General features: G+C 42.6%; 1 protein-coding gene across 2 annotated transcripts; it reads left to right on the top strand.

The window, feature by feature from the left end:
* Positions 1–21,159: 21,159 nt before the first annotated feature.
* On the top strand, positions 21,160–25,190 carry lipt1 (lipoyltransferase 1). 2 transcript variants are annotated; one of them, XM_078402981.1, is made up of 2 exons: positions 21,160–21,230; positions 21,354–25,190. In XM_078402981.1, the coding sequence occupies exon 2, from the start codon at positions 21,375–21,377 to the stop codon at positions 22,500–22,502; it is 1,128 nt and encodes a 375-aa protein (XP_078259107.1). In that variant the 5' UTR covers positions 21,160–21,230; positions 21,354–21,374; the 3' UTR covers positions 22,503–25,190. The 2 variants fall into 2 exon arrangements, with proteins under 2 accessions (XP_078259107.1, XP_078259108.1); XM_078402982.1 differs by having other exon boundaries at positions 21,185–21,230; positions 21,368–25,190.
* Positions 25,191–25,540: the final 350 nt, after the last annotated feature.

The following is a 25,540-nucleotide window of genomic DNA, read 5'->3' on the forward strand; positions in this document are numbered from 1 at the left end:
CTCTTTGTAGGAATTTGCAGTGTACATTACAACAATGATTCCACTTTATTGACCGTAAAATGCTGTGGGCATTCTGAAATGGATGGAAGGTCATAAATAAATGCAATGTTTTTTCTGCTTTTGCTTTACGTGAGTGCCTTGCAACCAAGGCAAATCTTTGCATAAGGGGAATGAAACTAGAACAATGGCTTCTGCCGTCATGATATTTATTGAAGGAAATAGCTGCTGGATGTCAGAGCAGCAGTGTGACTGACCGAAGAGAGGGTAGAGGTTCAGAGAAGTACGAAAAAATAGCTAAGTGCATCAATGTACATGTCGAATCCGATTTTTTTTTTCAAGCTTCACGTTGCCTAAAGGCGACATGTAAAAGTGACCCATATACGGATAGACCTTTTAACAATATTAAAGATAAAGGATCTTTAACATTCACCTGAGACGGAAAGGAACTTTAACTAGAATAGGATTTTCAATGATACAGAGCCTTTCCTCCATATCAGAATGTCCACTTACTTAATGGTGTACATTTAAGTGATGGAACCAAAGTCCTTTGCATATTTCATAATCAACTGCATGTTTTAAACCATTAAAAATAAGTTTGATTGAAAAAAAATGTAACAAAAGCATCTTGAGCTCCACTTTAAATACAATTCCGTACAAAGGTGATTCAATCAATATCTATTAGCTCTATACCGTCGTTTTCATTAACATAGGAGACTGATTCCATAATCTTCTCATTAGATGCTGTGGAATAGAATTCAGTGTTCGGCTTGATAATACTCAATTCTGCCGTGGGACTAACGGTAGACATCCTTGTCCTTAAAAGGTTTTCTTCAACAATGCTTTGCAGATCCCTTGTTCTTTCTACATCCTCAGCCTCTGTATTATCTTTCTTCTGGTCTGAAGCAATGGGACTGGAAGATTTCCCATAGCATAGACCCATCAGGTAGTCACAATGAAATACAACTCGTTGCCTCTTTTGTTATGATAAGATTCTTTCAAAGGTGTTCTGTTCTTTTTCCTTTGGAATCCCATAAGTAATCTATTTTCAGATTAAACAAAAATTGCAATGATTAAGATACAAGGAAGACAGTGGCTGAATTTCTTGATGGATTCGAGAGCTTGTGGCTGAGTTGCAAAGAAGACAGGCAAAATAATAGGAAAGTAATATTTAGTTTTTTATTCATTTGTTATTTTTCATTTGATTATGTGGTTATGAAAATTACAAATGGCTAGGAGAGCAAATAGCTTATCAGCCTTTATTACAAGAGGGTTGGAGTTTATAAATAGGAAATAGGAATAGCTACTATTGCAGCTATACAAGATACAGTTGTACAGCTGTACAAGCCGCAATTGTACTGTGCACAATTTTGATCCCTTTATTTAGGGAAGGATATATTGGCAAAGTAGACTATTTCCAGTCACACGTAGAAACAAATGCATCTACATCCTTTAGTGTTAAAAGAATGAAGGGTGATTTTATTAAAACATAAAATGTTTAGGAGCCATGACAGAGTAAATGTTGAGATGGTTCCACTAGTGAAAGAATTTTGAACAAGGGGATATAGTTATTTAATGGGGGGGAAGGGTGATCATTTAAAACAGGTGTTTCTCACAGAGGGCGGTGAATCACAGGAATTATTTACCCCTGTGGAGGCTAGATCATCAGAGGTTTTTAATGAGGAAGTATGTAGTTTTTTTTAAATATCAGAGAAATGAGGCCTGCGGGGAACTGGAACAGAACAGGGCATGAAACCTACAGCAGATCAGCTATGACCATATTGAATGGCGGGGCAGGCTTGAGGTATTAAATAGTCTACTCATATTCCTATGTTCTTTTGCCTTTAAATTTGATCCAAACTCCACACCAAATTAGTTAATTTCATTTCCATACGGCTAGTAGAGGTGCCATTCAATCAGAGTGACTATACTCAGGCAACTGGTCTCAAGAAGAAAACAGATAAAATATAAAGAAAACTAATATTTGGAACAGCTTATCTTACACTTCCTGATTTATTTACATTTGGAGCATTCTTTACACTGCTCAATGCTTTCAAAGCATGAAATAAGCATTAATGGGTCTATCATTCCACATGCAAATATGCATCAAGACTATTTCTGGGGAACATTGAATACTCAGCAGAATGCAGCAACTTGTAATTCAGATGTTGCTGCCAGAGACACAGAAAGGCTGTAAGCTTTGAGAATGTTCATCAGTCTCTCACTCAAACTTGTTCCCTCTCAAACATCTTGCTAAAATCAGCTTCAGTCATCTGCTTTCAGTAATGCATTCCATTTCCTATTAATCCTCAGCATGGAAAGATATTCTCCTTACATCCTTCTTTAACCTACCCAGTATTAGTATTGAGAATTTATCCCCCTTGGAACATAGAATAGAGAGAACATAGAGCAGTAGAGCACAAGAACAGGCCCTTCAGCCCACAATGTCTGAGTCGAACACAATGTCAAGACCATCACCTATCTACCTACACATAACCCATATCCCAACATTTCCTGCATATCCATATGCCCATCCAAAAGTCTCTTAAATGCTACTAACGTATCTGCTTCAACTACTGCACCGAGCAGCATGTTCCAAGCACTCACCACTGATACAGAATGATACAGCACAGAACAGGCCCCTCAGCCCATAATTTCTGTGCTGAACATGATGCCAAATTAAACAAATTTCTGTCTGTACGTGATCCATATCCCTCCATTCCCTACATATCCATGTGTCTTAAACAAAAACCTCTTAAATGCCACCATCGTATCTGCCTTCACCAATCATTGAGCTGCGTAAGTACTCTTGACCTAATTGTTTAAATGTTTGAATTTTACTAATTTCTATCAGTCCACACTTTTACAGTTAATTTCACATCAAACTGGGGAATGCATATTTCTGTATTTCCCATATCTTTCTCCAGAATGAAATCGTGTCTTTGCATTCGAGGGTTGTGGAAATTTGGGCCAGGTATTCTATTCAAGCAATTTTTATAGGGAAAATGATTCGAAGGAACTTCGTTAATGGCCAGAAATATGTAAATGGTGGCATGTTTTCCACGTCTTTGTTTATATGGTCATTTAGAGTGGGAACATGGTGTCACAAAGTTAGGACTTTAAATTCATTAGCAAGAATTTCCGGCTGTATTTAACGCTGGCTCTACAATGATTTTGTCATTTATTATTAATATAAAGGACTATAAAAGTGTCTTTTTAAAGACTATTTTTTGCTGTCTGTTTTCCTGAAAAACATCCATTAGCTAGGTGAACAAAATTAATTGGAAAATGTATTATGCTTTCCTTCTCCTTCTGTCCACACTCCCCTCCCCCCACTACTCCTTATCTTTTACATTGTCTGGGATTCTAAAAACCTCTCTAAAGTGTAGTAAAGGAAAATTTTCTTTATTATATGTCAGAACAACATATTTTTCTGAATAAGATAGATTAGTTAATCCCAGTTACCTATTTTAATCTCCTGCAAGAATGCTCACAATATCCAAGTGCGGAGAAGTCTCAATGAGGCTGGTTGAGTTATTGGACATCCTTGGGGAACCTGTCAACTGAGTACTGAAACACCATATCAACAATCCCTGGGAGTTCTTGGATGGTGTTAATTATATCAAACTGATTTTATCTACATTGATCAAATCTGCTTGTATTTATACTCTTTGACATTCTTCCTCTCCACCTGTTATATCCCGTGGGTAGATTTTCATGTCATTCTCCCTAAGCAATAAGCGAGTTTGGAATCTCGACCGCACATGCGCTGGTCATAGGTCACCTGTGCTAAACATTCTCGCCGGCTGAGCTGCTGCGTGTATACAGACCTGCGTGTCATCCGTATTTTCCATTTTTGCTTCTTCGAGGTAAGAAAATACTGCTTTCAAAACTCTTAAGTAGGTGTATTTATGGTTAATTTGTACAAAACTACGATGATTTTGTAGGTTTTATTGCTTTATGCTTCGGTGAGTGAGCGAGATCGTGACGATTTTCTTTTCCACTGTAACTTGTACCGGAGCTGCTCCTCAAGCGGGAATATGTCGCACTTCCCAAACCATGAATTATTCTTAGTTTTCTCAATCGTTCTTGGATTGTCGGCGATGCAAAAGAAAAACAAACGTTTGAGTGAATGAATTGCTGCTTTGTGCGGGCGGTGGCTACAGTCCGGAATGTCAATGGATGACCACCATAAACTTGAAGCTGCTGTTTGTGCAGCGATTATACAGCTGCAGAGGTCAGCATCCAGCGGAGTGGTTTGGCTGATCAAACCCTCCCTAGAATATCACCAAGAAACACATCACTCCGGTAGACACAAAATGCTGGAGTAACTTACCGGGACAGGCAGCATCGCTGGAGAGAAGGAATGGCTGACGTTTCAGGTTGAGACCCTTCCTGCAGTATTTTCTTACCTCAAAGAAGCAAAACTGGAAAATACGGATGAAACACAGGTCTGTATACACGTAGCAGCTCAGCCGGCGAGAATGTTTAGCACAGGTGACCTATGACCTGCACATGCGCGGTCGAGATACCGAACTCGCTTATTCCAAATCCAGAACATTTAGTTATGTGAAACACAAGATGGAATGTAACACAATGAGAAAACCACCAACTTTCTCCTGGACACAAAGAACTGCAAATGCTGGTTTACAAAAAAAAAACAAAGTGCTGAAGTAACAGTGTCTGGCAGCATCTCTGGAGAACATGGATAGGTGACTTATCGGGCAGGGACCCTTCTTCAGATTCTGTTCTCCAGAGATGCTGCCAGACCCACAAACTTGCTCCAGCTGTTGGAGTCATAGAGTCATGCAGCGTAGAAACAAACCCTTCAGCTCAACTTGCCCATATCGACCAATATGCCCCATTTGTGTCTTTTTTTGTGAACCAACTTTCTCCTATTTTTTATTTCCTGCTATTAAGCCAACCTTTTAACAATGCTCTCACATTACCTTTAATACTGTTTGCCTCAGGTTTGTAGAAGCTCTCTGATATTTCAGACACAGGATGAAAGTCACATACATTGAATCTAGTGCAGCATCTTCCTCCATGTCTTAATCAGCTTTCTTGATGAATTCTACCAAATTGGTGAAGCATGATCACCCATTGAAAAAAAAAGTGTCATAATTTGTTAACTCGTACCTCACCAAATACTCATCTATATTATTCCAATTCACAGTCTGGAAAATTGTTCTAATGTTAAAATAATAATGTGAGTCTGTGAGATAAATGCATAGATGTGCTCTGTAAGAGAAAGAAGAACAAGAACACGATTATAAAGATGAAAGCTCTGGTAGGTTACAGCTCGACAGCATGAGCATTGAATCCTCTCATTTCAGGTAATTTACTATCCCTCTATCCACCCAGATCCTCCCACCTATTCCTTTCTTTCCCAGTCTCTGCCCCCTCTCACCCAGCTTCTTCCTCTACTGCATTTATTCATCATCCACAAACTCCTCCCATCATGTCCACTCTCATCACTGCTGCCATTTGCCCATCCCATCTTCCAAATTTGATCCCATACTCTACCCTCCTTTCCCATTAGATTCCATCATCTGCAGCCCTTGGTTATCTCCACCTATCATGTTCCAGCCCCTGTTGTTATCTCCACCCCTCTCTCCTCTAGCTGACTCCATCCATCAATTCTCACCCGAATCCACCTATTGTAGGCCAGCACTTGCCCCATTCCTCCCCCTTCCCTACCAAACATCATTATATTAACTTTCTTCCCTCCATTAGTTCAGTCCACAGTAAGCATCTCAACCCAATACATTGACTGTCAATTTATTTCAATAGACAATAGACAATAGGTGCAGGAGTAGGCCATTCGGCCCTTCGAGCCAGCACCGCCATTCAATGTGATCATGGCTGATCATTCTCAATCAGTACCCCGTTCCTGCTTTCTCCCCATACCCCCTGACTCCGCTATCCTTAAGAGCTCTATCTAGCTCTCTCTTGAATGTATTCAGAGAATTGGCCTCCACTGCCATCTGAGGCAGAGAATTCCACAGATTCACAACTCTCTGACTAAAAAAGTTTTTCCTCATCTCTGTTCTAAATGGCCTACCCCTTATTCTTAAACTGTGGCCCCTGGTTCTGGACTCCCCCAACATTGGGAACATGTTTCCTGCCTCTAACATGTCCAACCCCTTAATAATCTTATACGTTTCGATAAGATCCCCTCTCATCCTTCTAAATTCCAGTGTATACAAACTTAGTCGCTCCAGTCTTTCAACATATGACAGTTCCGCCATTCCAGGAATTAACCTAGTAAACCTACGCTGCACGCCCTCAATAGCAAGAACATCCTTCCTCAAATTTGGAGACCAAAACTGCACACAGTACTCCAGGTGCGGTCTCACTAGGGCCCTGTACAACTGCAGAAGGACCTCTTTGCTCCTATACTCAACTCCTCTTGTTTCCACGGATGCTTTTGAGCTCCTCCAGCAGCTTGTTTCCTGAACGTGATTGTAAACCCTTAAAAGCCATTTTCGAGTTTTTCACAAAGATCAATGTGTAGACTGCATTGCCATCTAGTGCATTGAAATATCAAGAGCCATTATGTAGACTAAACCACAACCAGATTATTAATAACTAGACCACAATATCATTAAAGAAGTATCTAACCTACACTAATATTCCTAGTATTTTCACAATACTGTACTTACAGTTGGGAAAACGTTCGAATAGTTTTCTTTTGATCTTCCAGATTTTTTTGTGTTTTTTTCAAACAATACTTTCTGTGTTGGTAAGACGTACCTGTAAGTGGCAGATTGATTCATTGCAAATTTGCCCTGAACATCTATTTGAAGTATTAAAGAATTTGGATTTTTTTTTTGGCCCTTCTATAATAAAAGAGCTATCTTGATGTAATTAGTAAAGAGAATCTTAAGGTTGCCTAACATTGCAGCAAATAATACAATGATAACCTCTCTGTTTCCTTCCTGTAGCTCTTTTAACTTTTATCTTTTAACTGTGACCACAATAAAATAGTATTCAATTGTGGAATGGAAAATGTTCATGCAAAATCTTCTTATCTTCTATCTGATCACATTCATCAAAATAAGGAACAATATTTCATTTTACCTCCATCAGAGTTAACCGAGTTTTGCTAATTCAGGATATATTATCTGATCAGATATACATAAATGCACCCTTGTGACCTGCTGGCAGATTTCTCTTTAATATATTCAAAATAAAATTATTCATGCATTTCAAACTTCAAATGATTTTAACCTGTTTATTGTCAATATACATTTTTCAAGTATTGTTCACATTTGGAAATTAAGCATGAGCATTGTAACTTGTAAAATACTAAGAATTACAATCACCAAAATATACTTTAGACTTTAGAAATACAGCCAAAAACAGGCCTTTCGGCCCGCCGAGTCACCCCATCCACTAACACTATCCTATACATTGGGCAACTTACAATTTTACCGAAGCCAATTAACCTACAACCCATGACCCCACCGATAAACACCAGACCTTTATCAGCAGCACCATCACCGACCTCATCACCTCCGGCGATCTACCCCTCAGTGCCTCCAATCTCATAGTTCCCCAGCCCCGCACGGCCCGATTCTACCTCCTACCCAAAATCCACAAACAAACTTCATACACTTCACCTCCAATTTCCATCCTGCCCTTAAATATACCTGGACTATCTCTGACATATCCCTCCCGTTTCTGGACCTCACCATCTCCATCACAGGAGACAGACTAGTGACGGACATTTACTACAAGCCCACCGACTCGCACAGCTATTTGGACTACACTTCTTCCCACCCGGTCCCCTGCAAAAAGTCTATCCCCTACTCCCAATTCCTCCGTCTACGCCGCATCTGCGCCCGGGATGAGGTGTTTCAGACTAGGGCTTCCGAGATGTCCTCGTTCTTCAGAAAACGGGGCTTCCCCTCCTCCATTATAGATGAGGCTCTCACTAGGGTCTCTTCTACATCCCGCAGCTCCGCTCTTGCTCCCCCTCCCCCCACTCGCAACAAGGACAGGATCCCCCTCGTTCTCACCTTCCACCCCACCAGCCAGCGGATCCAACATATCATCCACCAACATTTCCGTCACCTACAACGGGACCCCACCACTGGCCATATCTTCCCATCCCCTCCCCTCTCTGCGTTCCGCAGAGACCGTTCCCTCCGTAACTCCCTGGTCCACTCGTCCCTTCCTACCCAAACCACCCCAACCCCGGGCACTTTCCCTTGCAACCGCACGAGATGCAACACCTGTCCCTTTACCTCCCCCCTCAACTCCATCAAAGGACCCAAACAGTCTTTCCAGGTGAGACAGAGGTTCACCTGCACCTCCTCCAACCTCATCTATTGCATCCGCTGCTCTAGATGTCAACTTATTTATATCGGCGAAACCAAGCGCGGGCTCGGCGATCGCTTCGCTGAACACCTGCATTAACGCAACTGATCTCCCGGTGGCCCAGCACTTTAACTCCCCCTCCCATTCCCAGTCTGACCTCTCTGTCATGGGCCTCCTCCAGTGCCATAGTGAGGCCCGCCGGAAATTGGAGGAGCAGCACCTCATATTTCGCCTGGGCAGTTTGCAGCCCGGTGGTATGAACGTCGACTTCTCCAACTTCAGATAGCTCCTCTGTCCCTCCCTTCCCCCCCTCCTTCCCAGATCTCCCTCTATCTTCCTGTCTCCACCTATATCCTTCCTTTGTCCCACCCCCGACATCAGTCTGAAGGGTCTCGACCCGAAACGTCATCCATTCCTTCTCTCCCGAGATGCTGCCTGACCTGCTGAGTTACTCCAGCATTTTGTGAATAAACCTACAAACCTGTACGTCTTTGGAGTGTGAGAGGAACGGAGCACCTGGAGAAAACACACATGGTCACAGGGAGAACGTTGACCGCATCCAAAGTCAGGATCGAACCTGGGTCTCTAGGATGTCAGGCAGCAACTCTACCACAATGCCCCCAATTATATTAGAATGCACATTGAAAACCTGGAGAACACAGTGAGCAATGAATTTGTACATTCATTCTTCACCTTTGTAAATCATTACCAATTATTCTGTATACAGGTGTAATGTGCATAGAGTATGTATTTTTCACTTAGCATTATGAACCCATACATTCTAGCATTGGGCCCACAGAATGCCAGCTTTTTAATGGCAATTTTGCCTCTGGTATGTGCATAGATAGTTGTTATGAGAAATGATAAGTATCTCACTGGTGCTGATGCTATCTCACCGTCCAATTAAAGTATATTTTCGAGCCCTATATGTATGTATGTGTGTAGGAAAATAACTGCAGATGTTGGTACAAATCGAAGGTATCACAAAATGCTGGAGTAACTCAGCAGGTCAGGCAGCATCTTGGAGAAAAGGAATGGGTGACGTTTTGGGTCGAGACCCTTCTCCAGACTGATGTCGGGGGGGGGGCAGGACAAAAAAAGGATATGGGTGGAGACAGGAAGACAGTGGGAGAACTGGGAAGGGGGAGGAAGGGAGGGACAGAGGAGCTATCTAAAATTATATATGTATTTCTTTATGTATTTATCCTACATCTTCAGAATCATAGCTTTAAAAGTTGTTCTGCAGAAGTTCTGCCAAATTTTACATCAGAGTCTGTCTCTATTTATCTCAAGTTGGTTCAATTGCAGAGAATTATCATCCAGCTAACATATTCTCCTCTTTAAACTGAAAGTATTACAAAATGCTGGAGTAACTCAGCAGGTCAGGCAGCATCTTGGAGAGAAGGAATGGGTAATTTTACCATTCCATTCATTTTCATTTATTTAGCATTTATTTATTCATTATATAAAGCAGGTTCACTCACCTTAGTTGTAGATTGTTTTTCTTTGAAAGAAATGGAGTGCCATTCTTCTTTCTCAACTGATTCTGAAATCAGAGTTCTGTCTTCAGCAAATTTAGTTCCAATTCAGAAGGTATAACATTCTCTCCTCTGATTGAGCCCTCATATCTTCAGTGGATAATGCCGACACGGTAATGGTAGGACAATCTGTGTCCCTTAGTAAGGTTTGTTTGGATTCTATGGATACTGTAATAACCTTTTGTGGTTGTCCTTGGTATGGGGGAATTCACATTTATCAAATATTGTCTGTTCTCTTTGACCAAGCATTTAATACTTAATCATTAACAGAGCCATTATGTAAAAGGCTGAGTGCATGGCACATTCTCAACTATTTAGAGAATCATTTGTTCATAACTTTCAAGTAGTCACTGATCTTTCTGGCACATAATGCCACGTGCATAGCTAAAGAGAATGAGCATTCTTTATCCATTATATCCACGAAAGGGCACACAGTGATGCAGTTAGTAGTGCTGCTGCCTCTCATCGCCATAGACCCAGGTTCGATTCAGGCCTCAGGAGCTGGCTCTGTGAAATTTGCATGTTCTCCCTGTGTGTGTGGGTTTCCTTCGGGTGGTCTGGTTTCCTCTCACATCCCAAAGATATGTGGATTTGTAGCAATTGGCCTGTAAAAAAAATGTCCCTCTTATGTAAGGAGGGGATGCGAAAGAGGAATAAATAGAACAAGTGTAAGCAGGTGATCAATGGTCAGCGTGGACACAGTGGGCCAAATGGCCTACTTCCATACTGTATCTCTAAACTTATTAAACTGAAACTAAACTAAATGAAAGCATGCAGATTTCCACAGCAATAATCATGGTTATTTGAATCTACGTGGAATTTGTAGCACTGAAGTGGAACATTCTGCCCACCAGCTCCATACGAGCCTCCTCCCACTCATTTTATCTAATCCAATAAGCATAACTTGCAATTTATTTTACTTTTAACCCACTCCGTCTTAAATTGAAGTATGATATTCACAGAGTAAAGTTAGTTGAAGTTTGCCACTGTTTAGGAGAAACTTACATGGATTGTTAGCATGTTGATGAATGGTACGGTTTAATGCCTCCAATGTTCAAAAGCTGCCTGGACGGGCCGCCAAATGGAAAGAAAAGTAATGGGTTGTATCTGTAGATTGCGTTTAAACTGCTGTCCAATGTTTACACATGGTTGCTTGCAGAGATCTAAAACCGTACAACACAATGACTTGGCTTATTGTAACAGCGTCCTCATAAAGAGCAATGCATGGGGGGAAAATAGGGTATTTCCAATGTTAAGTACAGTGTTTGGCATGCTGTCTTTCTAAAGATTATATTGTACTAATTAAATTAATTTAAATGACACTGAAATTGTTTTCAGGATACGTTCTTAAGTTCATATGTCATAGGAGCAGAATTAGGCCATTTGGCCCATTGAGTCTACTACGCCATTCAATCTTGGCTGATCTATCTTTCCCACTCAACCCCATTCTCCCGCATTCTCCCTATAACTGGTACTGGTAACATGATGGATAGAGAATATTAAATTAACATAAACTGAATTAATTAACCGCCACTATTGTGTAGCTCTCTGTAATATGCCTGAACATCAACCGCATAAGACCTCACACCAATGTGATATTTCCACTTGCAACAACCTGCACGGTAGCGCAGCGGTAGAGTTGCTGCTTTACAGCGAATGCAGCGCCGGAGACTCAGGTTCGATCCTGACTACGGGTGCTGCACTGTAAGGAGTTTGTACGTTCTCCCCGTGACCTGCGTGGGTTTTCTCCGAGATCTTCGGTTTCCTCCCACACTCCAAAGACGTACAGGTATGTAGGTTAATTGGCTGGGTAAATGTAAAAATTGTCCCTAGTGGGTGTAGGATAGTGTTAATGTACGGGGATCGCTGGGCGGCACGGACTTGGAGGGCCGAAAAAGGCCTGTTTCCGGCTGTATATAAACATAGCACAAAAAGTAAGGAAATTTGTGTTTGGTAGATTATTTCTTTGTTGTAACAATGCTTCTTGGCAATAAATCTTATGCCGTTGGAAAGCCTGTTTATTTCCCTTTTAAATGGTGCCACATTTGTAAGGAACATGCATTTGTGGGATGAGCAGCAGAGCTGAGTATATGGGTTGCGCCCATGAAAAATTTGCCAAATCTTCTCTGCCAATGCCAAACAGCTTATTCTGCTGTTGCTATTGACTCTTGTTTTGAGCTTCTGGTACCCCCAGGTGCTGACAATCAGGTGCCTGATTGGCACCTGATTGGCAGCATCTGTGAGCATGGGCCCTGCTACAGTGGTCAGTAGGTGTCTGCTCCAAGAATCGGCATGCCACGTTTGACTGATCTGGATAGGGCCCGTGCGATAGGGCAACTTCAAGCTGGTGTTCCGCAAAACCAAGTTGCGGCATTATTTGGAGTGAGCCCTAGTACCATCTCCAAAGTGAAGGCCAAGTTCCATATAACGGGGGATGTCAGAGACAGGCCACGAAGTGGGCGTCCCAAGAAGACGACACCCGAAGAAGACCGTTTCCTCACCCTGTCAGCACTTAGGAACCGTAGGCTGTCTTCTACAGATTTGCAGTCAAGGTTTGCAGGACGATATGGCCGACGGCTCTCTGCCCAGACAATTCGGAACAGACTGCACGCAGCTGATCTCCGGTCTCATAGGGCTGCCAGGAGGCCTGCCATGACTGCCCTTCACCGTCAGGCCCGTTTGCGCTGGTGTCGGCAACACGTGCACTGGAACCTGAACATGTGGAGGAACGTTATGTTCAGCGATGAGTCCAGATTCTGCCTACGGCAGTTGGATCATAGGGTCAAAGTGTGGAGAAGACGCGGAGAACGCTATGCTGATTGCTGCACCGATAGAGTAACATCTTTTGGTAGAGGCAGTGTGATGGTGTGGGGCGGCATCTCCCTCACTGGAAAAACGAGGCTTGTCATCATTGGAGGCAATCTCAATGCAGAGAGATATCGAGATGGACTACGGGTGCTGCACTGTAAGGAGTTTGTACGTTCTCCCCGTGACCTGCGTGGGTTTTCTCCGAGATCTTCGGTTTCCTCCCACACTCCAAAGACGTACAGGTATGTAGGTTAATTGGCTGGGTAAATGTAAAAAAAATTGTCCCTAGTGGGTGTAGGATAGTGTTAATGTACGGGGATCGCTGGGCGGCACGGATTTGGAGGGCCGAAAAGGCCTGTTTCCGGCTGTATATATATGATATGATATGCGATTCTGCAACCAGTGGCAATCCCATATTTCCACAGTCTGGGACCGAACTCTATCCTCCAAGATGACAATGCTCGCCCCCACAGAGCAGGGTTTCTCAGAGACTATCTCCAGAATTTGGGAGTGGAGAGGATGGAATGGCCTGCCAGCAGTCCTGACCTCAACCCCATTGAACACTTGTGGGATCAGCTTGGGTGTGCTGTTCATGCCCGAGTGACCAACACAACCACGTTGGCTGACTTGCGACAAATGCTGGTTGAAGAATGGGATGCCATCCCAGAACAGTGTGTGACCAGGCTGGTGACCAGCATGAGGAGGAGGTGGCAGGCTGTTGTGGCTGTGTATGGTTCTTCCACACGCTACTGAGGCTCCTGTTTATTAAATGAATAAATTGTTAAATTGCCAATATGTCTTGTTTCTTCAGACTTCAATCATCCAATCCACCAAACAACACCGAACAAAAGTCAATGGCAGAATAAGCTGTTTGGCATTGACAGAGAAGATTTGGCAGATTTTTCATGGGCGCAACCCACATACTCAGCTCTGCTGCTCATCCCACAAATGCATGTTCCTTACAAATGTGGCACCATTTAAAAGGGAAATAAACAGGCTTTCCAACGGTATAAGATTTAGTGCCAAGAAGCATTGTTACGACAAAGAAATAATCTACCAAACACAAATTTCCTTACTTTTTGTGCTATGTTTATATGATATGATATGATAACCTGGAATTAAATTCCTTTAACAAGCTAATGACCTTGAAGGATTTTCTGTTTCTTTTATGTCAATTAAAACTGTTAAACTTCGAAGAGGTTTGTCCTTTTTTAAATAGTTAGATCATGAAGTCATAGAATTACATGGCACAGAAGCATGCCCTTTGCAACTCGCCCATGCCAACCAAGGGCTGGTCCCATTTGCCTGTAGGTGGCCCATATCACACTAAATGTTTCCCATCAGTAAACCTGTCCAAATGTCTTTTAAACATTATAATTGTATCCACCTCTACCATTTCCCATAGCAGATCATTCCATTTAAACATTTCCTTTCTCAACTTAAACCTATCCCCTCTAGTGTTATACTGCACTACGCTTGGAAAAGACTGGTCATCCATCTTAGCTATGCCCTCATCATTTTATAAACCTCTGTAAAGTCATCGTCCCTCAGCCTCCTTCACTCAAAGGGAAATTATCCCAGCTATCCATTCTCTACAGGTCAAGCCCTCCGGTCCCAGCAATATCCTTGTGAATCTTTTCTGCATGCTTCCTAGCTTAATCACATCCTTTCTACAGTATTGGGACCAAACACAAGGTGCCGTCTCACTAACACCTTATCCAACTGTAACATGGCATCCCAACTCTTGTATTTAGTGCCCTGACTGATGAAGGCAAGCGTGCCACATGCCTTCTTCATCACCTTATCTACCTGTGTCACCACTTTCAGGGAATATTGTAAATATGTGCTTGGATCTCTCAGTCCCTCTGTTCCATAACAATCCCCGAGGCCCTTTCATTGACTGTGCACGCATTACCTCAGTTTAACTTCACAAAATGCTTCAGGCACTTGAATAAGTTAAATTCCTTTTGTCATTTAGTTGATCTTGATGTTGTTGTAACCTTGGACAACCTTCTTCACTATCCATCACCCCACCAATTTTGGTGTCATCCGCAAACTTACAAATCATGCCATTTACATTCTAATCCAAATAGTTAATGTATAAGACAAGCAACAGAGGACCCAACACCGATGCCTGTGGGACACCACTGGTCACAGGTGTCTAATATGAGAAAACAACCATTTGCTACCACCATCTGTCCCCATCCACCGTTAACTTTGCATCCATGGATTAGCTCACCTTGGAACCCATTTCCAGATTCCAGATCTCACCTTTCAGATCAGTCTACCATGTGGGAGCTTGTCAAAAGCCTTAATAAGGTCCACATAGACAATATCTACTGCCCTCCCCTCATCAAAAAAGTAATTAAATTCACGTGACATGATTTCTCTTGCACAAAGCCTTGCTGATGATCCCTAATCAATTCTTTCCTTTTGAAATGCAGATAGATCCTGTCTCTTAGAATACCCTCCAGTATGTTTCATTAATGCAAACATAAAGAATGCCATCACGCCTATATTTTCTTAGAAGATTTGGTATGTTGACCAGTACTCTTGAACTTCTACAGTACAGTAGAGAGCGTATTGACTGGTTGCATCATGGCCTGGTTCGGCAACTCGAATGCCCAGGAACAAAGGAGATTACAAAAGGTGGTTAATACTGCCCGGTCCATCATGGCCATTGACCTCCCCACCATCGAAGGGATCGACAGGAGGCGCTGCCCTAAAAATGCATCTATCATCATCAGAGATGATATTGATCATCATATCACCCTAGCAATGCTCTTATTTCATTCCTGCCAACAGGAAGACAGTATAGCAGTCAGAAAACCATGACCACCAGGTTCAGGAACAGCTTCTTCCCAACAACCATCAGGCTCGTGAACACGATAAACTCTGACTAAACTCCAAACTACGAACTGCCTTGGTTGCACTAGGGACTTTGGACTTTGTTTTGTTTTGCACTATATTGTATTTTTAATTTATTAAATTTGTTTTTATTTGTTTATTATACTACTATTGAGTACTGTTTTTACAAATCTGTTGTGCTGCTGCAGGTAAGAATGTCCTTGTTCTGTTTCGGTACATATGACAATAAAACACTCTTGACTCTTGAAAATTCTCCACTAAATATCAGACTTCTATACCAAAAAGGAGAGAACTGGTCTTGAAATAGTAACAGTTAGGCTAAGGAGAATGTGTGTTTTTGGTAAAGATTTGTGTTGATTCACTCACCAAGACCCTGCTGGATATAATCCCTCTGAAACACAGGCCATACCATAACTTAATATTTAGGTGTATTTGAATGAAAATGGATTGTTGGACTTTCTTAACATTTCAGCTACATACTCCTTTATCAGAGCTACACAACTATTTTTCTTTCTCTAACTTTTCCAGATATAACTACAAATGCTGGTTCTCTGTCATAATATACAGTTCCCACACTCAATTCAACAAACATCCGTCACTCATTTAAAATAAGCAGGGGTTTTATGGTAATATCCTAATGAGATTTTTAAAACATTGTGATGTCTCTCAAACACATTAATTTCTGAGGATGCTTGGCAGAATAGATAATCTGAATGTTGGCATGGTGTGAGAGTGTAAAAACATGGCATAAAATGGTGGCCACCAAAGGCTGAAATGAAGAGGAATATCTTCTCTCAAAGGGTTGCAAACCTTCAGAGTTCTCCATTCCTTAGGGTTGTGCATGCTGAGCCATGAAGCATATTTAAAGCAGAGATTGAAAGCTGTTTGCTTTATAAGGGAATAAACGATTGTGGGAATTGGGCAGGAAAATAGAGTCAATGCCAACACTCCATTAATCATGATATTTTTGGAAGCCAGAACAGATTTGAGGGAGCTATAGGGCACAATGATTTTTATAGGATGCATTGGGGCAGAATAATAATATTAATAATATATTCCTTTATTCGTCCCACACCGGGGAAATTTTAAAGTGTTACAGCAGCAAAGTGGATAGCAAGAGAGCAAGAGCTAAATCCTGAGAAATCAATGAGAGTTTGATTAAATGGCCAGAAAATAATTTAGTTGAGCAGTTTTGAGATGGGTACAGATTTATATTCCCAAAGTGCTTTCCTTTTCTTCTAACTCTACATACACCCATCCCATCCTCATATCTTAGTCATTTATTTTGGTTCCCATGAGGCGTTGTGCCAATTGTTTTGAAGTACTTTTTGATTTCAAATGGTAATCCCTTTATCCCAGTAAAAAAGGGGTTGGCCAGAAAACTATATGCTAAACAAGGCATCTCCCATTACTATCCACATGTTTGCGCTATGATGAAAGTTGACTAAACATCTCTTTAAAACTTGATGCATGCACACAGAGGTTCCAGCTATGAAGGCAGGTTTGCAGGAGTCCCAATGCAGAGATATTGGGGCTTGGCTGGTAAACTATACTATCAGTCACATTGTGCTTTATAATTGCAGAACAAAGATATAGCATGGCGAAAATCAGATAGCACACTCTATTTCACTGTTTCTACTATGCACATTTTTAATCACATCATGCCTCATTTGCTGATGACAGTGTAGGGTGTTTTCAAAAGAGGGCAGTTGGCAGAGCTGTGCTCTTCTGCTATAAACACAGCTTTCTGGTCAGATGTTCTGTACGTTTGGCAGTGCCACTGTTAGAAAAGATCAACTGCCACCTTCTATCCATCTGCTGTTCCTCTTTAGATGTCACTTGTAATAATTTATTTGACATTGGGTCTTTAATCTGAAGCATTAACTCTGTTTCTCTTTCCACAGATACTGCCTGACGTTGGATATTTTCAGCAGTTTCTGCTTTTATTCCAGGAAATTTGAAGTATCTTAATTCTTTACAGCTCTGACTGGATGAGCAGAAGATCTTAACATTCCAGACTTGACAGATCAATGGATAAAGATTGTTTTAATGGAGAAGGTTATGGAAGCAAGGAAATTCAGAAAAGTAACAGTGATGTTTGGAAACCTATCAATGTTAAAGAAGAGGAGGTGCTAACAGTGTTGAGTTGCATGAAGGTGCAGGAAGGGGCGCGGCCAACTGTATCCAAGGGTGTGGTGTGTCTTCCTTAGCAAAGGGTGATGTACCAGAAGACTGGAGGATGGATATTGTTGTACCTTTATTTAAAAAGGGCTGAAAGGCCAAATCAAGGAACCACAGGCTGGTAAGTAAGTTAGGGTGATGGGAAAGTTCCTGGAGGAGATTTTGAGAGACAGCATATCTGCCTTTGGAGAGGCAGTGACTGACTGGGGATAGTCAGCATGGTTTTGTGCATGGGAAATCATGTCTCATTAATTTAATTGTGTTTTTTTTTAAGATGAGACCAAAATAATTGACACGGGCAGAAGGTATAAATTGTCTACATGACTTTAGCAAGGATATTGACAAGATCCTGCTTGGTAGACTGGTCTGGAAAGTCTATCCCCTATTCCCAATTCCTCCGTCTACGCCGCATCTGCGCCCAGGATGTGGTGTTTCACACTAGGGCATCAGAGATGTCCTCATTCTTTAGGAAATGGGGCTTCCCCTCTTCCATTATAGATGAGGCTCTCACTAGGGCCTCCTCTATATCCCTCAGCTCCACTCTTGCTCCCCCTCCCCCCATTCGTAACAAGGACAGAGTCCCCCTTGTCCTCACCTTCCATCCCATCAGCTAACGTAATCAACAAATTATCCTCCAACATTTCCGTCACCTCCAACAGGATCCCACTATCTTTCCATCTCCTCTCCTTTCTGCATTCCGCAGAGACCATTCTCTCCGTAACTCCCTGGTCCACTCGTCCCTTCCTACCCAAACCACCCCCTCCCCAGGCACTTTCCCTTGCAACCACAGGAGATGCAACACCTGTCCCTTTACGTCCCCCCTCGACTCCATCCAAGGACCCAAACAGTCTTTCCAGGTGAGGCAGAGGTTCACCTGCACCTCCTCCAACCTCATCTATTGTATCCGCTGTTCCAGATGTCAATTTCTCTACATCGGCGAGACCAAACACAGGCTCGGCGATCGTTTCGCTCAACACATTCGCTCAGTCTGCCTTAACCAACCTGATCTTCTGGTGCCTGAGTACTTCAACTCCCCCTCCTACTCCCAGTCTGACCTTTCTGTCATGGGCCTCCTCCAGTGCCATAGTGAGGCCCACCGCAAATTGGAGGAACAGCATCTCATATTCTGCTTGGGCAGCTTACAGCCCAACATTGACTTCTCTAACTTTAGATAGTTCCTCTGTCCCTCTCTTCCCCTCCCCCTTCCCAGTTCTCCCACTGTCTTCCTGTCTCCACCTATATCCTTTCTCTGTCCCCCCCCCCACCGGCTGACATCAGTCTGAAGAAGGGTCTCAACCCGAAACGTCACCCATTCCTTCTCTCCAGAGATGCTTCTCTCCGGAGTTACTCCAGCATTTTGTGATACCTTCGGTCTGGAAAGTTAGATCACACAGGATCCAAGGTGAGCTAGCCAAATGGACACAAAATTGTCTTGGTGAAAGTAGCCAGAGTGTGGTAGTGGATGGGTGTTTCTCTGACTGGTGGCCTGTAACCAGTGGGGTGCCACAGGAATCACGGTTGTATCCCCTATTGTTTGTCACATATATAAATGATTTGGATGAGGATTGGACCCCCCCCCACTTTGGATATGGGGGGGGGGGTGATTTAATAAGAATCTGAGGGGTAACATTTTCATGCAAAGGGTGGTAGGGGTATGGAACGCCAGAGGAGGTTGAAGCTGGTACTATCACAATGTTCTAACAAACATTTAGACAGGTACATGGATGGGACAGGCTTAGAGGGATATGGGCCAAACGCAGGTAGATGGAACTAGTGTAGATGGGACATGTGTGGGCAAATTGGGCCGAAGGGCCTGTTTCCATGCTGTATGACTATGAGAGTATAAATGGCATGATTAGGAAGTTTGCAGATGATGGCAAAATTGGTGCTGTGGTCAACAATGTAGAAGATTGTTTAAAGTTATAACAGGATCTTGGTCAACTAGGAAAGTGGGCAAAGGAATGTGATTATTGTAGAACAGAGAAACCTCTGGCTACAAGTACATAGTTCCCTGAAGGTGGTGACACAGATAGACATGGTGGTGAAGAAGGCATGTGACATGTCTGCCTTCACTGAATGGGGCATTGTGTACAAATGTTGGGACAGCCATACAATGCATTGGTGAGACTGCACCAAGAATATTGTGTGCCATTCTGGTGACCATGCTGTACCAAAGATGTGATTAAGCTACAGAGAGTGCAGAAGTGATTCACAAGGATGTTGTCAGGTCAAGAAGTCTTGAATTGTGTGGAGAGATTGAATGGGTTAAGACTATTTTCCCAAATGCAAAGGATGCTGAAGTTGACATTTTTGAGGTTTATAAAATCATATACTTAAAGTGAATTGTCATAGTCTTTTTTCCCCTGGGTTGGGGAGTCTAAAGGTAGAAGGCAGAGGTCTAAGGTAAGAGGGGAAAGATTTAAAGGGGCAAGTTTTTCACAGAGTGTGGTTATATGAGGGAATGAACTGCCAGAGCAAGTGGTAGAGGTGGCTTCAATTAAAAGCCTTAAAAGACAGCAAATATGTATAAGGATATGGATCGAATGCAGGCAAATAGGATTAGTTCAGGAAAACACCTTCAGGAAAAATGGAAGTAGGTTAAGACAGATCACATTTCAATTGTCAATCCCACTCCCTTTCTGACCTCTCTGTTTGTAGCCTCCTTCACTGGCAGAACATTAATCTTGCTCTGAACATTAATCTTTCTCTAAACATTAGCAAGACCAATGAATTCTCTGCCTCAGAAGGCAGTGGAGGCCAATTCTCTGAATGCATTCAAGAGAGAGCTAGATAGAGCTCTTAAGGATAGCGGAGTCAGGGGGTATGGGGAGAAGGCAGGAACGGGGTACTGATTGAGAATGATCAACCATGATCACATTGAATGGCGGTGCTGGCTCGAAGGGCCGAATGGCCTCCTCCTGCACCTATTGTCTATTGTCTAACTGATTGTTGACTTCGGGAATGGAAAGTCAAGGATCCCTGCACTTGTTTTCATCGGCAGGAAGGCAATGGGGAGAGTTACTTCAGCTTCAGGTTCCTGGGCGTACACATCTCTGAAGATCTGTCCTGGGCCCAGGTCTTTTTCTTTTTCAACATTTGGAGCTGGACCTGACCTGATCAAAGCAGGATTTTTTGTTTTTATTTTCAGATTTCCAGTATTCTGCTTCGGTTTCAATAACTGAAAAAAAAATCTTATTTTCCTTTTACTCTTTACTTCTTCCTCTTGCCCTATCCCAGTGTGTCTTCTCCTCCCCCTTGGCCGTGGGATTTGCCAATGTTTCCGCTGCAGCAATGGCGATGGAAACATCCCAGAATCCATTTGCCTTGTGAAAGGCATCTATTAAACCCGCAGGGTGGACTGTATGCAGATGGTTCCGGGTGTAGACGGCGGTGTGAGTGGTCGTGATGTGCACTAGATCCTTCCTCTTCCTGTAGCGTTGCAGTGACGGACGGTTCAAGAGGTCAGAGGGAAGGACATGTTCTGCTCAAGTGTAGAGACACTTGAAAGATCAGGTGAGTGAATGTATGTCCCGTCCCCCACATTTAAGTCTGCAAAATCAACCTGCATCGTGTATCACATTTATCTGTAGAGACTCAAGGAGCTGCAGATGCTGGAATCTTTATTTGTTACGCTAGTTGGTGTTTTGCAGCGACCTGATGCCCTATTTGCACGCTGGACTCCGAGCAGTGTGGAGAGGGCTCTCCCCTGCTCGCTACACCACCCTGGCCGCTTTGCGTGACCTTCGGGGCGGTGCCCTTGTCCTGAAGTCCCTGTCCACAGATATCTACGAGAACCTGGGGCTTGAGGACTGGCTGCACGAGTACGTGGAGCCCCGGGACCGCCAGGTGCTCCTGCTCTGGAGGAATTGCCCAGCCGTGGTCATCGGTCGCCACCAGAACCCATGGCAAGAGTGCAACTTGAAACTCATGAGGGGCAAGGGCGTCCAGCTAAGCCGCAGGAAGAGCGGGGGAGGCACTGTCTACCACGACCTGGGCAACATCAACGTGACCTTCTTCACCTCCAAGAAGAGCTACGACAGGCGTGGCAACCTGGAACTGGTCATCTCTGCCCTGAAGAGTATCCGACCTCAGCTGGACATCATGGCCACAGATAGACTGGATCTGCTCCTCAACCGGGCCTTCAAGATCTCGGGCTCAGCCTCCAAGATCGGAAGGACTACTGCTTACCACCACTGCACATTGCTTTGTAATTCAGACAGCTCTCTATTGTCATCTGTGCTCTGCACTCCCTACCAGGGTCTGAAGAGCAACGCAACCCCCAGCATACCTGCCAGTGTAAAAAACTTATGGGAAGACGACCCCACTCTAACTTGTGATATCTTGATGGATGCCATTGCAGCAGAATATTCAAGGCGTCATGATCTCCAAGGACAAATCTTGCTTGTAGATCCCAATGACGTTTCAGTGCTTCCAGGAGTTGACAGATTTACACAAGAACTCAAAAGCTGGGACTGGATCTATGGAAGAACACCCAAGTTTAGTGTCAGTCGTACTTTCTCGGTGGATCATAACTTAACCAGGGCAGAAGTTAAATTGAATATGAACATCAATCGTGGCAAAATTGAAAGCTGTAACATTGAGGTCTTGTCTGACTGGCTACCATCTGAAATGTGTGACCAGCTGGCCACAGACCTCATCGGCAGCAGGTTTTGTCCCACTGAAACATTGGTTTTGGCAAATGCTCACTTAAGAGTTTGTCCCCAGGATAGAATACTCCATAATAAATGGAATGTACTTTGTGAACAAGTTATGGCAATTATGTAATATTTAGTCCAGAGAAGACTGTGTACACCTGGATAAACTTGAATTTAACACTGCTAAATCTGCAAGCTGTTAGCTTGAATTAAGAGAATTTTTTTCAAGACTTTTTTGAGTATAGGAGCAAAGAGGTCCTTCTGCAGTTGTACGGGGCCCTGGTGAGACCATACCTGGGGTATTGCGTGCAGTTCTGGTCTCCAAATTTGTGGAAGGACATTCTTGCTATTGAGGGAGTGCAGCGTAGATTCACGAGGTTAATTCCCGGGATGGCTGGACTGTCATATGTTGAAAGAATTGAGTGATGTGTCTTGTATACACTGGAATTTAGGATGAGAGGGGATCTTATTGAAACATATAAGATTATTAAGGGATTGGACACGCTAGAGGCAGGAAACATGTTCCCAATGTTGGGGGAGTGCAGAACCAGGGGGCACAGTTTAAGAATAAGGGGTAGGCCATTTAGAACAGAGTTGAGGAAAAACGTTTTCACCCAGAGATTTGTGAATTTGTGGAATTCTCTGCCTCAGAAGGCAATGGAGGCCGATTCTCTGGATGCTTTCAAGAGAGAGTTAGATAGAGCTCTTAAAGATAGCAGAGTCAAGGGAGATGGAGAGAAGGCAGGAACGGGGTACTGATTGGGGATGATCACAGTGAATGGCGGTGCTGGCTCGAAGGGCCAAATGACCTACTCCTGCACTTATTGTCTATAAGACCTTTACTCAAAGATGCGTTGTGAAGAAAATATCTTCTATTTTACAAACCACTTTATTAAATTAGTAAAGCCTGCAAGTAAGAGTCTAGATAATATGAAAATAGTTGTATTTTCTCAATGAATAGGGAACCATGAAATATCTGCATGGATGACAAATTTGAATTGATGCCTGTTCTTATGAATATTGGAATTGACAAGCACCATTCACACAGATATATTTTAAGCACTCGCAATGCACCATCATGTTAGGAAATCCTCCATGAATAAATGCGACTCAAGCACTCAAGGAAGTTCACCATCCAGGACAAAATTGCATTCATGATCGGCATCCCATCCACCACCATAACTATTCATTTTCCCCAATGTCGGAGTACAGCAGTATTATCTACATGCCTGCCAAGTTTTATTTGGTAGCACCTTGTAAACCTGTGACCTCCACACCTTAAAACAAGGGCAGTAGGTGCATAGTGACATCACAGCCTCCATGTCCTTAACCAAATTGCACACTATCCTGATTTGGAAATGCTGTGTATCACTATCCCTCCATTGTCATTAGTTAAAGGTTGGAACTCCCTATCTATCAGCACTTCAGTGTCACTACAGTAGTTCAAGAACATGATCACCACCTCCTTCACAACGGCAGCTGAGAATTAGCAGTACATTCTGATGTTGGAGTTGCTGCAGTAAGTTCCATGAATTAATATAAAGTTAACTTTTTAAATTTGTATTTGAATTCCATATAGAGCTTAGAAAATGAGATGAAGCGTTGTGTTAGTGTGAATAGAGTATTTAATTTTAAATTAAAATTGGAAACTTGGAATTATGCTGACTTGGTGTCTATATTTCCAGCATTGCCAATATATTGCAGATTTCCATTATTTGGACATATTACATATTTAAGGTACTGTACGAACTCCAGAGATGTGACTTTTAATTCTGTCATAACAGCTGGGAATTTTAATTTGGAATAAATCTGGAATTTAAAGAAGAAAGCTCATCTCAGTTACAGGAAACACAAATCTACTGCATTGTTAAAACCCATCTGGTTCACTTCAGGGAAGGAAATCCACTGTATGTATTCATATGTGCAAACCAATGTATTTGAGTCTTTTGCCCCTCTGTTCAGAAACGACTAGAAATGGATAACAGATATAAGTATTTCCTGCAATGTTCATATCCATGAAATGAATAAAACATTGGAGGAGATTGAGAAATTAGTGCTGCATTTAACTAAATTAAAACTAATTTCTACCAGAGAGAAAAAAGCACCCGTCAGTAGGATGAGAGACTGGAGAAGCTGGTATTTGTTTTCCTTGGTTGAGAAGTGATGGTTGTAAAACCATGAGCAGAACGGATATGAAGCGAAACTTGGCATTTGTAGAAAAATTAAGGAGTACAGGCATGTGAATTTTCCGCGGATTTCCGCGTTTTTTCAATCCATTTTCTGCGCTTCTTGCATGATTTCCACGTTTTATCACTTTGCCAAAATCGCATTTACCAACGGAGAAATTGGATCGAGGAAAAGAAAAGAAATGATGTATAGCAGCGTTTCTCAACCGGAGTTTCCTTGGAGCACTAGGGTTCCGCTAGAGGTCACTAGGGGTTCCGCGAGAAATCACCACTAATCATTGAAATTTGGATAAAATTACGAGAGCCCACTTGAATTCCCCCCGCCCTGGAAGTCTCTCCGAAAATGTGGCACCAAAGCTGGGCAAGGCAGCCAATCTTGACATCATCGGGACTTCCACGGCCGTCGGTGGGTTGAATTTGCCACCTGCGGCCGGAGCTGTGGAATTCCAGCCAAACTGGAGCCAGCACATCTATCCAAATATAGCCGACTTCCTTGGCCGGCTGGATAAACCAACAAACCTCTGAAACCAAAAGTGCCAGAAAATCATTGGTGGAACTGTAATGAGTAAATATTAAATTTAAGTGCAAGATTATATAACTAAATTAATTAAAATAATAAAAATGTTATTAGTATGCAGTGACATATTCACATTATTTTGTAATGTCCGTTTTTACTTTGAAATACACTAAAAGAGGCTTGAAACTGGTAATTTTGTGTACATTTTCCAATTTTTGACCCCCACTGTACACTTCACGCAAGCACTCGGCTCTTATCCTCTTTTTTATTACCTCACTCACACACCTGGGAGTAGACGATATAGACTGAAGGTCACTGGCAATAACTACATTCTCCAAAAAATGTATTTATTCATTGTCTGGTCAGGGTCTATCAAGTGAAATGCAAAAGAGACATGGATAACTTAAATGGGAGCAATTTGAAACAAAATATTTGGTCCAACGGGGAGAAGGTGGGGAAGGATGG

The sequence above is a fragment of the Rhinoraja longicauda genome, chromosome 7, assembly GCF_053455715.1.
Source record: "Rhinoraja longicauda isolate Sanriku21f chromosome 7, sRhiLon1.1, whole genome shotgun sequence".
NCBI classification, from domain to species: domain Eukaryota; kingdom Metazoa; phylum Chordata; class Chondrichthyes; order Rajiformes; family Arhynchobatidae; genus Rhinoraja; species Rhinoraja longicauda.